At 41.7% G+C, this 15,184-nt stretch overlaps 1 protein-coding gene across 1 annotated transcript in view; it reads right to left on the bottom strand.

Moving 5' to 3' along the window:
* TBL3 (transducin beta like 3) overlaps nucleotides 1-15,184 on the bottom strand; it is an 825,158-nt gene that overhangs the window by 119,808 nt on the left and 690,166 nt on the right. Inside the window, exon 19 of the mRNA XM_044089118.1 lies at nucleotides 13,625-13,728. Coding sequence (XP_043945053.1) covers nucleotides 13,625-13,728 — 104 coding nt within the window. The remainder of the gene's footprint in view (nucleotides 1-13,624; nucleotides 13,729-15,184) is intronic.

Below are 15,184 nucleotides of genomic sequence, written 5' to 3'. Positions count from 1 at the left end.
TTCAAAGGACTATTTGCAAAAGTAATGGCTGAGCTTTTTCTCTTCCCTTCTGAGATCTCTTTTTCTCTTATGTATCAGCATAAAATTTGTGCGCTCTCCAGCCCTACTGTTTGAGGCCTAGTCTATGAAAATGTGGCAAATCAAGGGGACAGCGTCCAGTGCCAGACTGCCCAGTTCTGATCCACTAACAAAACTTGGCAAGTATACGTGCAAGAGATAAATGCACAAGGATATAACATCCTAGAAAAGTCAGACTAGTGGATGGTAGCAGGTGATGGGGTAGGTACTCACCACACAGGACCCTAATGAGCATCAACTAGAATGGCGAGTTCTCTTAGATCATGCATCTTAGACAGGCCATTAGTAATGGCTAGAGAGGAATGTTAACGCAGTATCAGAACATCTCAATGGCTGGAGAGGAATGTTAACGCAGCATCAGAACATCTCAATGGCTAGAAAGGAATGTTAACACAGTATCAGAACATCTCAATGGCTAGAGAGGAATGTTATAGCAGTATCAGAACATCTCAGAAGCCAAAATACAAGATCCAGATATGTGCCAAAGAGCCTAAGAAGGCCTCACTACCACAGTACAAACACATTGTTCTCTGCACTGGGGAAGAAACGGCCAGAAAAGAGACAAGATTGTTTTACTGACCCCTATGTGCAAAAGAACCTTAGGCAAAAATTAGTGGCAGTTGTTCCTAAGTGATATCTGGTTCTTGGGAAATACCAAACATTTATATATTAGTCTGCAACACCAAAACCATAAAAGCTGAGCTTAAGGTCACTACAAACTGTATCTTCCAGGATAACAGCTTTAGATCCTCTGAGACAGCTGGCTAAAATGACAAACCAAACATGTCAAACAAAAAATTGAAATCTTGGAACTGGGCAAAGTACTCCTGCCTGGAGAACTACAGTGAAGGATTTCCCCTCAGAGCTACTTAACCAACATACATTTAGTTAATGACCTGCAGGAAGGCCAAAAAGGGCTGCTATGGCTTTTGTGGCTTTCCCACTTTTATTTAGCTAGCGACTGCATTTCGCCTGTTTTACTGCTACTTTAAGTGATTTCTGCATTTTACACTGTTTATTGCACTTTAAGTTACTAATTGTTGCAAATTGTTTCTGTAGGCTACACACTAAAGTGCGCTAGCCGATTTACAGCATTTATAGCATTTACTGTCTGTTTTTTTCCTTGTCTCTGTAAAAAAAAAAAAAAAAAAAAAATCTCTTGTTTTCCCGCCTTACTGAACTAGAGTAGTCCAGTTTCAGAGTTGCTGATCCCTGGGCTTTGTTTTTAGTTCCTGTTACTGATCCATTGCCTTATTAGGGAGGAGGGAAGTTTCTTTGCTTACCAGTGGGAGTGGGAAGCACTGAGCAGCCTTTCTGTCCGATTTGGTGAAGTTTCAGCCAGAAACTAGTAGTCCTTTGGTCGTTTTGGGCCAATTCCTAGCTCCTTTCAGCCCCCTGCTATAAAACACGCTAAACATTCCAGCTTGTACCAACTCAGCACAGATCCTCGTGGTGGCCTGCAGAGTGATCCAAGCAGCAGAGAGCTAAAAGAGTGACTTTCTACCAGATATAAGTATTTTTTGTGGCCTTCCCACTTTTATTTAGCTAGCGACTGCATTTCGCCTGTTTTACTGCTACTTTAAGTGATTTCTGCATTTTACACTGTTTATTGCACTTTAAGTTACTAATTGTTGCAAATTGTTTCTGTAGGCTACACACTAAAGTGCACTAGCCGATTTACAGCATTTATAGCATTTACTGTCTGTTTTTTTCCTTGTCTCTGTAAAAAAAATATCTCTTGTTTTCCCGCCTTACTGAACTAGAGTAGTCCAGTTTCAGAGTTGCTGATCCCTGGGCTTTGTTTTTAGTTCCTGTTACTGATCCACTGCCTTATTAGGGAGGAGGGAAGTTTCTTTGCTTACCAGTGGGAGTGGGAAGCACTGAGCGGCCTTTTTGTCCGATTTGGTGAAGTTTCAGCCAGAAACTAGTAGTCCATTGGTCGTTTTGGGCCAATTCCTAGCTCCTTTCAGCCCCCTGCTATAAAACACGCTAAACACGCGTTTTCCAGCTTTTACCAACTCAGCACAGATCCTCGTGGTGGCCTGCAGAGAGATCCAAGCAGCAGAGAGCTAAAAGAGTGACTTTCTACCAGATATAAGTTTTTTTTGTGGCCTTCCCACTTTTATTTAGCTAGCGACTGCATTTCGCCTGTTTTACTGCTACTTTAAGTGATTTCTGCATTTTACACTGTTTATTGCACTTTAAGTTACTAATTGTTGCAAATTGTTTCTGTAGGCTACACACTAAAGTATTTACAGCATTTATAGCTTACTGTCTGTTTTTTCCTTGTCTCTGTAATAAAACAAAAAAATCTCTTGTTTTCCGCCTTACTGAACTAGAGTAGTCCAGTTTCAGAGTTGCTGATCCCTGGGCTTTGTTTTTAGTTCCTGTTACTGATCCATTGCCTTATTAGGAAGGAGGGAAGTTTCTTTGCTTACCAGTGGGAGTGGGAAGCACTGAGCTGCCTTTTGTCTGATTTGGTGAAGTTTCAGCCAGAAACTAGTAGTCCATTGGTCGCTTTGGGCCAATTCCTAGCTCCCTTCAGCCCCTGCTATAAAACACGCTGAGTTACCACTGTTGCACACAAGAGCAGCGGTTAAACAAGGTTAAACTATTTGGGCCATCTAAATTCCACTCTTCCAATTTTTCCTTAGAACTACCTTCCTCGAGCTGTACTGCTGATCTAACCAGCATATCCTATAACTGAAAAGTTAATCTCTACTTGATTCCCAAGTAGACTATTCTCTATCTGTAAAGCCTAGCACTTACTCCTACAGTACTTGCACCTTGATAAAGCACTCTTATTATAGCTAGTACCCCACCAGCCTAAAACCCACTTCCCCCGGAGTCCTTTGAAAGTCTCTTTATCTACTACTTCTAGTATGTCGAGGATCAGTTGCTAGTGTCCTCTCGAGCTCAACTGGTGAACCTGAATATTGAGGCAATGTTACAATTGCCTCATGTACACAGACAATCCTCTCCTTCTCCCACAAAACACAAATACATGCGAGATGCAACTATACGGCCAAACTGGAGGCTGAGCTCTCTCAACATAGGACTGGCAAGACCAGACAGGAGGAGAAGGTAACCACACACAATACATACCCAGTCACACATGGTACCATCACAACTTCAAATCATACACATACTCACACAAAGACATACTTGGAGGCTCTGATCAAAAATTTACCAAAACAGCAGAGGCCACCAAAGCAGACACCCAAACAACTACCACCTCACGACCCAACACATGCAACACATAGACCACACAGTCAGAGTGTCAAACAGTCACAGCCCTTAAGGCCAAACAAAATGCCAGACACACTTGTCATTGGTGATTCCATAGTCAGACACACTGCACCAGACTGAGTAAAGAGAAGGTCACAGTAAGCTGCGAATCCGCCACATAACGCAAGCACTCAGGTCTCTCAACAGCAGGTAGACTCAGTCATTGTCCACGCTGGTGTCAACGACCTGAGACGGACTACATGAAAAGGGACATCGAGGAGCTCTCTGATTATGTAGCCCAGGCAGGTATAACCCTGACCTTGAGCAGTATCCTACCTTCACCTAGAATGATGCCACAATACAGTGATAAGATGATCAGCTTTAATAATTGGCTTAAATTCTGGTGTCATTCAAAGGGGATCCAATGTCTGTCTGTCTGGGATGACATGCTGGACAAGCCATGCTGCAGGGACGGCTTGCACCTGTCACCCTGGGCTTCCGGATATTGGCAAAGGCTCTTGCCACCCCATAGTGCCTTTTTAGGCAAGGCTCAAATTCTAAACCTACCACCCTAGAACACCAAAAAGGAAAAAACTAAGGGTAATGCTGCTCAATGCCAGAAGTCTCAATCTCAAGATGCATGCACTCGAGGCCCTTCTCAATATGGAGAACATCGATGTCTGTGCTGTGACAGAAACCTGGTTCAAGGCTCCTGAGAGCACCCCAGCACTAACAGGTGTCACCTCATATCACGCCCAAAATCCGGACAACACCAAGAAGGAGGGGGTGTCCATATTCATAAAGGACACCCACACCTCAAGGTTGGTGGCAACGCACGATGCATCGGAGACCATCCAGGTGCAATTAACCATAGGCAAGACTGCTCTGCAATTTGTAGCATGTTACAGGCCACCCTCTCAAACTCAGGAACCTCACATGGCCTTCCTGAAAACATTGGAGGTTATAAATCTATCTCCAAACACCATCATACTAGGTGACTTCAACTACCCTAATATAGACTGGGAACACTACTCAAGCCCGAACACTCTAACCCAAAGATTCCTGGAGTTCATAAACTCAAATGCCATGGAACAACTAGTCACCATCCCCACAAGAGGAGAAAACATACTTGATCTCATCATCACGAACATGGGATCAAAATGTTCAACACCGAAGTATACCCCTCACTGGTGAGATCAGATCATAAACTAATCTCGCTGGAGGTCCTCATCCCGCCCCACCTGAAACAAAAAGACCACAGTGAAAAACTTCTCAAAAGCCGATTTCACACTTCTAAAACTAGTGTGGTCTCCTTTAAGGCCCCTGAGCCAGTGGTAAACATTACTCAAACCGCTGAATCACTTACAAATGCCTTCTACCAGCACCTACAGGACTGCATGGATCAGGCAATCCCAAACAAAACTAAGACTCTCTGTACCAAAGGCAAGCGTCCAGTCTGGTGGACCCCAGCCATAAACAAGCTCTACAACAAAAGGAGGAAGCTACTACAAGATAGAGCAAAATCCTTGAAAGGTAAGACACCTTTGATCATTATAAGTAAAAACTAAGAGCTCTCATAAAATCATCCAAGGCAAATTTTGAGAGAAAAATCGCCAAGGACTCTAAAGAGAATCATAAGGCCTTCTTTAGCTATGTTAGAAACCTAGGAGGAAACTCCCAGATATGCTCAGAATTAGTTCAAATGATGTGAAAATTACTGAACCTACACACATTGCCAACATACTGGCTGACAGGTTCAGTGCAAACTTGTCCCTCCCCCAAAAGGAGAGATATCTATTCCAGAGGATTGTAGCCCCCAAACATCTCCAACGCCCAGGTGAGAACTGCCTCACTAAGGCAAAAACACAGCATCCATGGGACCGGATGGTGTCCCCGGCTGTGTGCTTCACAAACTCAACGAGGAATTAAACCCACAGTTAGGACAGCTGTTTAATCTTAGCCTCACCTCAGGATCTGTGGTCCCACTTCATAAGGCGGTGCCTCCACAGACCCTGGAAATTACCGCCCATTAGCTTGACAAGCCTTATCTGCAAAGCCATGGAGAGGATCATAATGGAACTCATAAATAAAGACATAGGGAACTTGCAGACTTTGGATCCAACCCAGTTTGGCTTTGTCAAAGGCAGATCCTGCCTCTTAAACTTGGTTGACTTTTTCGAGACTGTCACCAAGGCCATTGATGAGGGAAAGGCAGTCCATACAGCCTACCTTGACCTGGCAAAGGCCTTCACACAATACCCCACTCAGGTATCATCGAAAAACTCATCAGCTTGAATGTAAACCCATACATCACAAGATGGGTTGCAAACTAGCTAAGTGACAGAACCCACAGGGTCAGAGTTGCTGGAGCCATGTCAGACTCAAAGCCTGTCACAAGTGGTGTCCCACAGGGCTCAGTCCTGGGTCCACTCTTGTTCGGCATCTACTTTTCTGAAGTACAAGCAAACACAGGAGGGTTATGGCTGACAAAGTTTGCAGATGACTGCAAACTGGGCGCCATAGTCGAAAACACATCTGACACAGATATCCTCCAGAAGGGCCTCACAGAAACGGATAACTGGTGCCAGAGCCATGGCCTGAAGTTAAACGCCAAAAAATGCATAGTCATACCCTTCGGGAAAAACAAGGTTACCCCAGCTACCATATAGGTGGCAATCCACTGAGCACAGAAAAAGTCATCAGGGATCTGGGGACCCAGGTTGACAGTAGCCTTCGCTTGACACTCATGTTGCTAAAGTAGTTAGGAAAACCTTCTATATTGCCCACCTGATCATGAAGGGATTCACATCTAGATCAAGGGAGGTCTTCCCTGTACTCATCACTCATTAGACCTATGATTGAGTACAATGCCCCATTCGAATGTATCTGACCAGACACCTGCTGCAGCTTGAAAGGCCCCAAAAGTTCCTCACCAAAAGGATAAAGGGTCTCAAAAATATGTCTTATGCTGCCCGACTGAAAGAACTCCAGCTCTATTCAGTCTCATACCGCTTGCTCAGAGGTGACCTGTGCCTGACATATAAGGCCATGTCAAACCCAGATTTGATGAATATGCTTCACCTCAAAAATCTAGATCCCTCAGAACCACAAGGGCCGGAGACTTAAACCTTGACACGGTTATAAATAGAACGTGCTGGAGGGACAGATTCATCACCCAGAGACTCCCTATGCTGTGGAACAAAATCCCGGTACATGTGAGGCAGAGCACCTCTCTGGCCTTGTTCAAGAGGAATCTTGACCAATGGATGGGAGATTGCAGATATACCCCAGGGATTACTTCAGTGTCACTGCTTGACAGAGGCACAGCAAAATGATAGGCATAGTTTTTATTCAAACTAAAGGGGTGGCGAAAGCCACATAACTATGGGCTAGGCTTATAAATGCCCTTGGGCAGATAGCCTAGTATGAACCTATGAACCTAAAAGATGGAGAATCTCTTACATTTTGCAATGTAGGTCACCCTAGTAGATGCCAGACTTCTGAATAATAGAGATCTCACCTAATGAAACTGACAAACTGGTCTGGATACAGAGAATATGTTCGACAGGGTCAGGTAGTATCTTGTAAGTAGGGCAATGGTAGCACTTGCATTTTCTGATAAAATAATTGGGTTAATTGCGAAAGGTCAGAGGCAAAAATTAAGATTAGGGGATTCTCCCTGACAAGATGTGTTTGTAACATGTAAAGCTGTCATCTTTCCCCTTTTTGCTTCATATTTAGAGCCACTAACAAAGAAAATAAGAGACTATCAAATTCAGTGATATGACTTTTACAGTATGGTATGACATTTAATAAAAATTACCTTCACAGATATTATTTGGTACTTGAAAAATCCAGAAAGGAATATCGCAGTGTTGAGGAACACTGCGGTGGTTTCAAGGTAATACCATTAAACTATATACTCACACATACACTGGTCCAGAATTACCCTTACTTATGGAGACAAAATAAGATGAAATATTTAAATGTATGGATTAAAAAAGATTCTGTTATGTCAGCTAAGGATAAATAGAGTCTAAACTAAAGATTAACATAAAATATGGGAGACTGGAAGCTCTTGATTACCAATATGGAAAGAAAAACACAAGCAGTGAAAATGTTTTAGTCCTTTAGTTTTATATGTAGGTCAGGCAGCATATTTTTATCAACCAGAGAAGTTGTGGATAATAATTAAAGAAACAAAGGGTTTTATTTGAGAGGGGAAGAAGGCAGGAATTAAGTGGGATATCCTGAGTTTCCTAATAGAACAAGGTTGTTTAGGAGTACCTCACTTACAGGGATCCTTTAAAGCAAAGCAGGAAAGGATTACATAAAACAGAAGCAGAAGATACAAACTGAAGTGGAAAGGAATGATAAAATTGTGGGGGTTGAGAAATAAGGACAGAGTAGGACTTTGGATGCAGATCCTTAAGGAGAATAACAATAACAATGCAGAATATTATATTCATAAAGTAGCAGAAAGTATTCTAAGAACTAAGCCAACACTGCAATGGAGAAAGACGATTTTAAACAGAAGAATACAAGTCACATGGTTAAAGAGTAGGCAAGAGGAGGCTGGAATTTACTGGAGAAAATCAGCAAGAGACACCAAAGTACTGGGAGCAATAATTACAGATGGAAATGTAATGCAGTGGGACAGGGCCAAGCAGAAGTCCGCACTCCAGGTTAGAGACTACCATCCCGATCAGGGATTGATAAGAGTACATGCAGAGAGAAAAGGGTTAGGGGAATGCTAAGTGAAAGACTGGCTCTGGTAGGGCTGTTAATTGAGTCTAGAACAGGAGCTGTTGTTAAAAAAGGATAATTAGTCGGACATAAAATGTTCAATCAAAGGAGGTTAGAAAAGACAGGGATGAGAGACTGGAAAGGCAAGTTATGAAGGAACAATAGGAGGACGTCTGTGCAGCTCCCAAACACGCACCAGAGTGTCCACAAGGATTAGAATTTTTACTTATGTTTGCAGAGGTATTTTTATACATTCCAACAAATTCCAGAGAATTTTGCATCAGGTAGACAGCAAATGCTGGAGATGTGACAGGAAAGACTGACGTAACTGGAACATGCTAACCAGTTGGCAGATTTTAAAAAATACCTACAAAGAACTTTGTCAAAAATGTTAGGAAAACAAATGGTTGCAGTTAAGGAAATGATTCTTTTGAGTTGAGATACAGACTATAAATTGCACAGATATAGTAAGTTCTTAACAGGTTTAAGGCTATTGGCTGCCAAAAAAAGCAACAACTAGGAAATGTAAATTAAACCTAAACCTGTTGTAACCGAAGCACTGAATACTGTGAGAGCTAAAAGAATGGGATCCTTAGGAAAGGGAATGGGAACATTACATCAAGACGTTTACACCTGATTTTTGGAGGTGTGGGGTCTGGGGTTGAGGTAAACATGGGTTAGGGGCAAGGGGGGGGGTAATTAAACTGATTCCTTAGGGGGTCTTGGCAGTGAGGGCCCCTGGATTTCTCCTTGTGTTTAGCTAGCCACTGCTTTCTGTGCTGACCTTTCCCCTTGCCAGACCTGGTGGGTTCCTTACTAGGGTTAAAGTGTCATGTCTTCACTAGGGAAATTCCTGATGTACCTCAATATAATGGTTTAAAAAAAAAACTGCCTAACAGATTGAGTACTTTTGCCCATCTCCCCGTTATTTTACATCTTGTGCAGGGGATCTGAAAAAAAAAATCCTTACCTGAAAAGGCATTAAGGATCATTGACTTCGCACTGTCTGTTAGGTGGGAGGGGAGTCCTCAACAAGATGTGGTTCTTAATGGCTGACCTCTTGACTGCTGCTCTGCTGGATGCATTTCTAGCATAACTATCTTTCTTGGAGTGTTTGGCTACTATCTTCAGAACCCGTCACCTTGGCCCTCATCTGCTCATACAGTGTCTACTGTGAAGAGACCATGTGGGGCTGGAAGTTTAAAGAACTAAAATGTCAGGGTAGCAGCCATGTACACATTTTTCATAAATCTACAGCTCTGCTCTGTCTTTTAGAATGTGATTCATGGTTTAATCTGAAACTGTTCCCTTACTAGGATCCAGACACACCACATCTGGATCAGCTAAAGGATTCCTACACAGGAAAGTATAGGAATCCTTGAGTCTACAAAACCAGTCAGGCTTTCTAGGAGCAGGGAGAAGGCTGTCTGGCTGCAGGGATACATTACCAGTCAGGTTTTCTAGGAGCGGGGAGAAGGCTGTCTGGCCGCAGGGATGCATTACCAGTCAGGCTTTTTTGGAGCAGGGAAAAGGCTGTCTTTGCTGCATGGATGCATTTTCAAAGACATCTTCCTGGACCTCTAGTGGAACATCTAAGGCCTAAGTTCAGAAGACTTGTGAGGTCCCTAAATCGCTGCAGTACTTTGCTGCAATGTTTTTAGTCTTGGTCATACTTGGACTGGGTTTTGAACCCCACAGTACAGAAGATACCCTTCTATTTAAAGAATTTGTGGCACTTTCTACATGAGTTGCATATGAATCCACCAACTGCTATGGATGCTTTCTTGGTCACTCTTGATGCTGCTATGGATGCTTTCTTGGTCGCTCTTGATGTGGAGGCGCATTATACAAACATATCCCACGATAAGGGTTTACAGTTTTTAGGGTCTTACCTATCGAGAGCCACCTCCTTTTCCATGAACAAAATTAACACTATTTGCATGCTGTTATCTTTGGTTTTGCAAGGGAATTTTTTCCATTTTAATGGCGCAGTTTATCAGCAAGTAAGAGGGGGGGCAATGGGCTCTAAAGTGTCACCAGCGTTTGCAAATTTAGTCCTGGCTGCGTGGGAAACCGGTACTTTAATACATTTGTCAGGTTTCATTTACACAAGTTTGTACAAATGTTATATTATAAATATTTTTTTGTGTGGCAGAGCTCTGAGCAGCATTTACTTTTCTTCATTGAGTCCATTTCAGAGAGTTTGCCTTTCCTAAAGTTTAAACTATCAGCACTACCATTCATGTTTTGGAAACTGTGATCACTCTGATTGCTCACACTTTGGCTTGGGAGTCTAACATTTTTCGTAAAGAAACCTTCTGCAATAATTACCTTCATTTTATGAGCATGCATCCATTCTTTATGAAGAAAGATTTGGTGAAGGGACAATTTATTAGATTATCACGTATCATCACTGATGATGCTGTTTTGGAGAGGGAATGCGAATTTCTCATTACTTTGCTGTTGGACAGAAAGTATCCGAAACTGGTTTTGGACACAGTTCTGCTGGAGGTGCGGCTGGCACGTCCGATCAGATTTCCACCTATCATTACACACGGTTTTCTTCCTGGACCCAATGAGGTTTTGGACCAGAACCAACTCCCCTTAACAACCAATCATAATTCAGATCCATTCCACACCCTCACTAACCAGAGAGCGGCACCAATTTCATTAACTCAAATGAATGGTGGTTCCGAGACTGAGATTTTTGCTTCTCGGACGGATTCTACTGTGGATTCTTCACAAAACCTGCTAGTCTCACTGGACAGACATACCAGTTTCCCTTTGCCTATCTGCAAAGATTGTGAGGCGATAAGGGACATAATTACAAGGAACTGGTCCATTTTAACACGTGATTGTGAAATAGCACGCACACTTGGAGTGTCGCCTACTTTTCTTCATAAAAAGACATGCTCATTAAGAATGTCTTTTGAAAACAGAGACACTCCTTTCCTGTTGGCACCACTTGAGATGGACATTTTGCCCCCAGGCATGTTCCCCTGTAATAGGTGTGTGGTGTGTACATTTATTTACACTGGGTCTTCGTTCAATTTGTGCATGCAAATAAAACTGTAGTGTTTTAACAAACATTTTGATTGTAATACTACAGGGGTTGTGTATGCAGGAATTTGTTTAAAATGCAATTGTTTTTATGTAGGGAAGACTTCACATAAATTGTCAGCTCGCATAAAAGAGCACTGTGCTGCCATTAGAAATAAAGATCAAAAGAATGCCTTGGCTAAACATAGCCTTATTTGCAGGAGTTTCTCCAATTTTCAGTTTTTTTATATTGGAACAGGTTGCTCCATTTTTTGGAGATGCAGATACACTGTTGGAATTCCGTGAATTGAAATGGCAGTTGTTTCTATCTGCTGATAATGCACCAGGACTTAATGAAACTTTAAATTTAGAATGTGCATTGAAGTGGCTTAGGTAGTTACTAGACTACTTTGTACTGTGTGTTTTGTGATGAGCTTAACTATCAGTTTACAGTTATACGTCAGTGCTTGGTTTACAGTATTTTTTTTTCAGGTGAATTTCTGATTGGCTGATTAAGAATGTGCATAATTATTTTACTGCTTTCTGGATTATATTTGGCTGGGATTTCTAATTTATTTTATCTGAAGAAGTTCTTTGTTGTTTGTCTTTTCAGCTTTTCCTGATTAGGGGTCGCCACAGCGGTTCTTTATACTTAACAAAAGAATGAAAGCTTAACACTCGTTCGGCTTGCTTCTTTCTGGTGATGCACAGTAGTTTTGTTTTTAATGTGTAGTGTTTTTCACTAGTGTGTTTACTTTGTTCAGTTCTTCACGTTTATATATATATATATATATATATATATATATATATATATATACATACATACACATACACAAACACACACATATTTAATTGAAAATCAAAGTATACAATAAAAAATGACACAGACAGGGACCAAAAGTCAGGACTGAACCACAGACCCTAATGCTGCGAGGCAGAACTCTTACAACACAGCTATCGTGCTTGTCAATTTTATTCCAGGAAAGAAAAAAAAGAAATACTACTCTGGTGATTTAAAAGTAGGCTCTCCAACTTATCTAGAAGGTGAGTGCAAATTAGGAGCAGTCATAGAATTCCCCCACTGATATAAATGCTCTCCAGGAAAGGCTGACACAGACAAATAACTAAAGACGTAAACCTTGCCTGTGACATAAACAGCCCCTACTGGACAGACAGGTGTGTATCCCGGAGACCACCTCTTCTCTGGACAGGCTCTCTATCCATGTGAAGCAGAGTTCCTCCCTAACCAAATTCAAGTGTAACTTGGACAACTGGATGGGGAACAGGAAATTCATCCCTGGTTTGGCATAAGTATCCTGTAAATGGTTCATCTCCCAGGCCCCTGCTTACACTTATCAAGGGTATGAGAACTTGTCAAGGATTTGGGATGCATGGCTATGCTTAAAAGGCCCTTGTGGTTGTTAGCTTAATAAACACCCATGTACCTAGTGAAATGGGCTTTCACACAAAAATGTTTTTGATAAGAGCTTTGGTCAATCAAACAATTCTGTTTGGCAGTTTGGTACACAGTATTAAAGCTATGACCCACTAATGAGCTTTGTCATATAGCCTTGAGTTTGATCCTTCAGATCCCATTTGTATTTTTTGAATGAGTAAGAAACTTAACTATACAGTGCTCCAAAATCACAACTGAAAAGGGGCCCTTATTCCTAGTGAGTTTACCCAGTTAACAAACAAACACATTAATAAAAAAGCTGACAGAGCATAAGTGAAAAAACAGGTGGCATCATCAAGCAAGGGTGTCTGACAGTGGGTCCTGCAGTAAACATTATACAAGGTCAACCAAAAGTGCTGTAGGTGGAGAAGCTTATATGGCTATTAAACTAGTTATTCTGAAATAGTATAAGTGGAACTCAAACTAAATTTCCAGATCTAATTCTTATGAACAAAAGACCATTTTCATTAACAACCTAGTGCAAATGGCAACCATAAACGTCAGCACTGTCTGCATGAATAAGAACAAATGCTATAGCTTGCTAGCACAGTGGTTAAGGAGCTGGTTTTGTAGTCTAGAGGTCATGTGTTTGAATCCCTCTGTTCTTCCTCAAGAAGGATGTGCTTCAGCTGTGGTTCCACCCACAGTCAAATTAGTTTTTGGTGGGAGGTAGGCATAATGGTTAAGATGTTCAACCTTACACACAGAAGGTGCAGGGTTTTATTCTCACATGGGGTGATTGGCTAGGCTTAAATGGCCCACAAGGGCAGTTAGCCTAGTATTAATCTATGAAACTATGAGCTACCTCATGTGTTACACAATCTCTCTCAACCTTCATTTGTCTGTTGTGTGATACTGAACAAGTCACGTAACCAGACAGAAATTTGGGGCAATTGGGAATTTCGTCTATGCTCCTTAATGATCTCCAGAACTGCATGCCTGTTAACCACCTATGAAGCTATAAAGTCTGTCTGCTGTAACTGATTTTGTGCTTTGCACAGGTATAACTTTTTAAAACAAATGACTATTACTTTGTTGAAGTACCACACACAGACATAATTTAGCAGCAAGACGTACCTTTAATTACTGTTAGAGCAGTGTAGGGCTGGTCCAGAGAGATTGCCAGGCCAAGTGCTTTCAGGTACTTCTTCTCTTGCAGTAGGTTAGACAGTTCTTGTTGCCTATATTGCAAATGAATCACTTTTGTCAGGTTTACAGTCAGACATTTAATTCTACGCTGAACTGCTGAAAACAGAAACACAATGCAAGGTAAGTAACAACATGGACACATAACCATGGGCTTGTATTCCACATACCTGTACACTAGCATTTAAAAAAGGAATTTAATGTTTAGTCTCAACACTTCAACACAAGTGTTCTATCCATGCTCAACCAGTGTGGCTGAAATTTGATAGATCTCAATCAGTGAGATGGCAGTCTGCACTCTCCCCTCCTTTCCCTGTAAAAATGGGTGTACCTCAAGGGTCTATCCTAGGGCCTTTACTTTTTAATATCTTTACTAATCAGCTCTATACCTCCTGTCCTCAGTCATCTTTAGTGCAATACGCAGATGACTCTACAGTCATCTCCACAGCCAACTCTCCCACTAAGCTCTTCTCAACTACTCAGGCATCTTTTAACTTAGTTGAAACATGGCTCTCCAACAACCAGCTCATCCTTAACCCTAAAAAACAAAGCTGTTACTCTCCCTACCTAAAAGGTTCAACAATATTAAACCATCCTTCTCCATACAGTCCCTTAATAACACTCCCATTCAGGTAGACGCCAGTACTAAGCTCTTAGGCGTAACCATCGACGATCAGCTTAAATTTGACTTGCATGTTAATAACTGTATCAAAAAGACACATTCAAAACTAGGACTCCTTTATCATAACAAGAAATTCCTTACCTCTGAAGCCAAGATTACTCTTTCTCTTACCTACCTTCTACCCAGTCTAATGTACGATTCTCAAATTCTCACAAATCTTAACTCAGCACTCCTGACCAAACTCGAATCTACCTACAACAAGATAGTTAGATTTGCTGCCCAACAGACCTACAAATCTCATCACTGTCTCTCTAAAACACCTAAACTGGCTTGATTTTACCCCACCAGCTTCTTCTCTCTCAGCTCCAGATCATCCATTCTATCTTATACCAGCCTTCCTACTGCCGAGCACTATCCCCTCTCATCTCTCATTATTCTCCCTCCAGACCTCTCTGACGCTCTAACCAAGACCTACTACAAATCTACAAACCCAAGTCTAAATTTGGATGCAACATGTACAGCTGTCACCCCACTATCGCCTGGAATAGGCTTCCACGAGAAATCAAGATCCTTACACATCCTAAACAATTTAAGACAGCCACCAAAGAGCACTTTAAAAGTCACTGGTCCTGCCACTGCACTCTCCCTCCTTAAACACCCCCTACTTCTCATACCTTAATCTACTTTCTGCCCTTACCTCACTCTTCTCACTAGCGCTCTCTAATCTTCCTTGACTGCTCTTTCTACTGTCTTCTAACATCTATTAAGCAAACCACCTCAGAGAAACACTCTATTGTAATTGTCTTGCCTTCATGCAACTACATTATGATAAAACTAGGTTTTTGTAACCACTTACCCCAGAAACTATA

This window comes from Protopterus annectens, chromosome 12.part0 (assembly GCF_019279795.1).
Source record: "Protopterus annectens isolate FY-2018-M chromosome 12.part0, PAN1.0, whole genome shotgun sequence".
Classification (NCBI taxonomy): Eukaryota; Metazoa; Chordata; order Ceratodontiformes; family Protopteridae; genus Protopterus; species Protopterus annectens.
The sequence above is the reverse complement of the archived record's forward strand: the minus strand, read 5'-3'. Positions and strand labels throughout refer to the sequence as shown.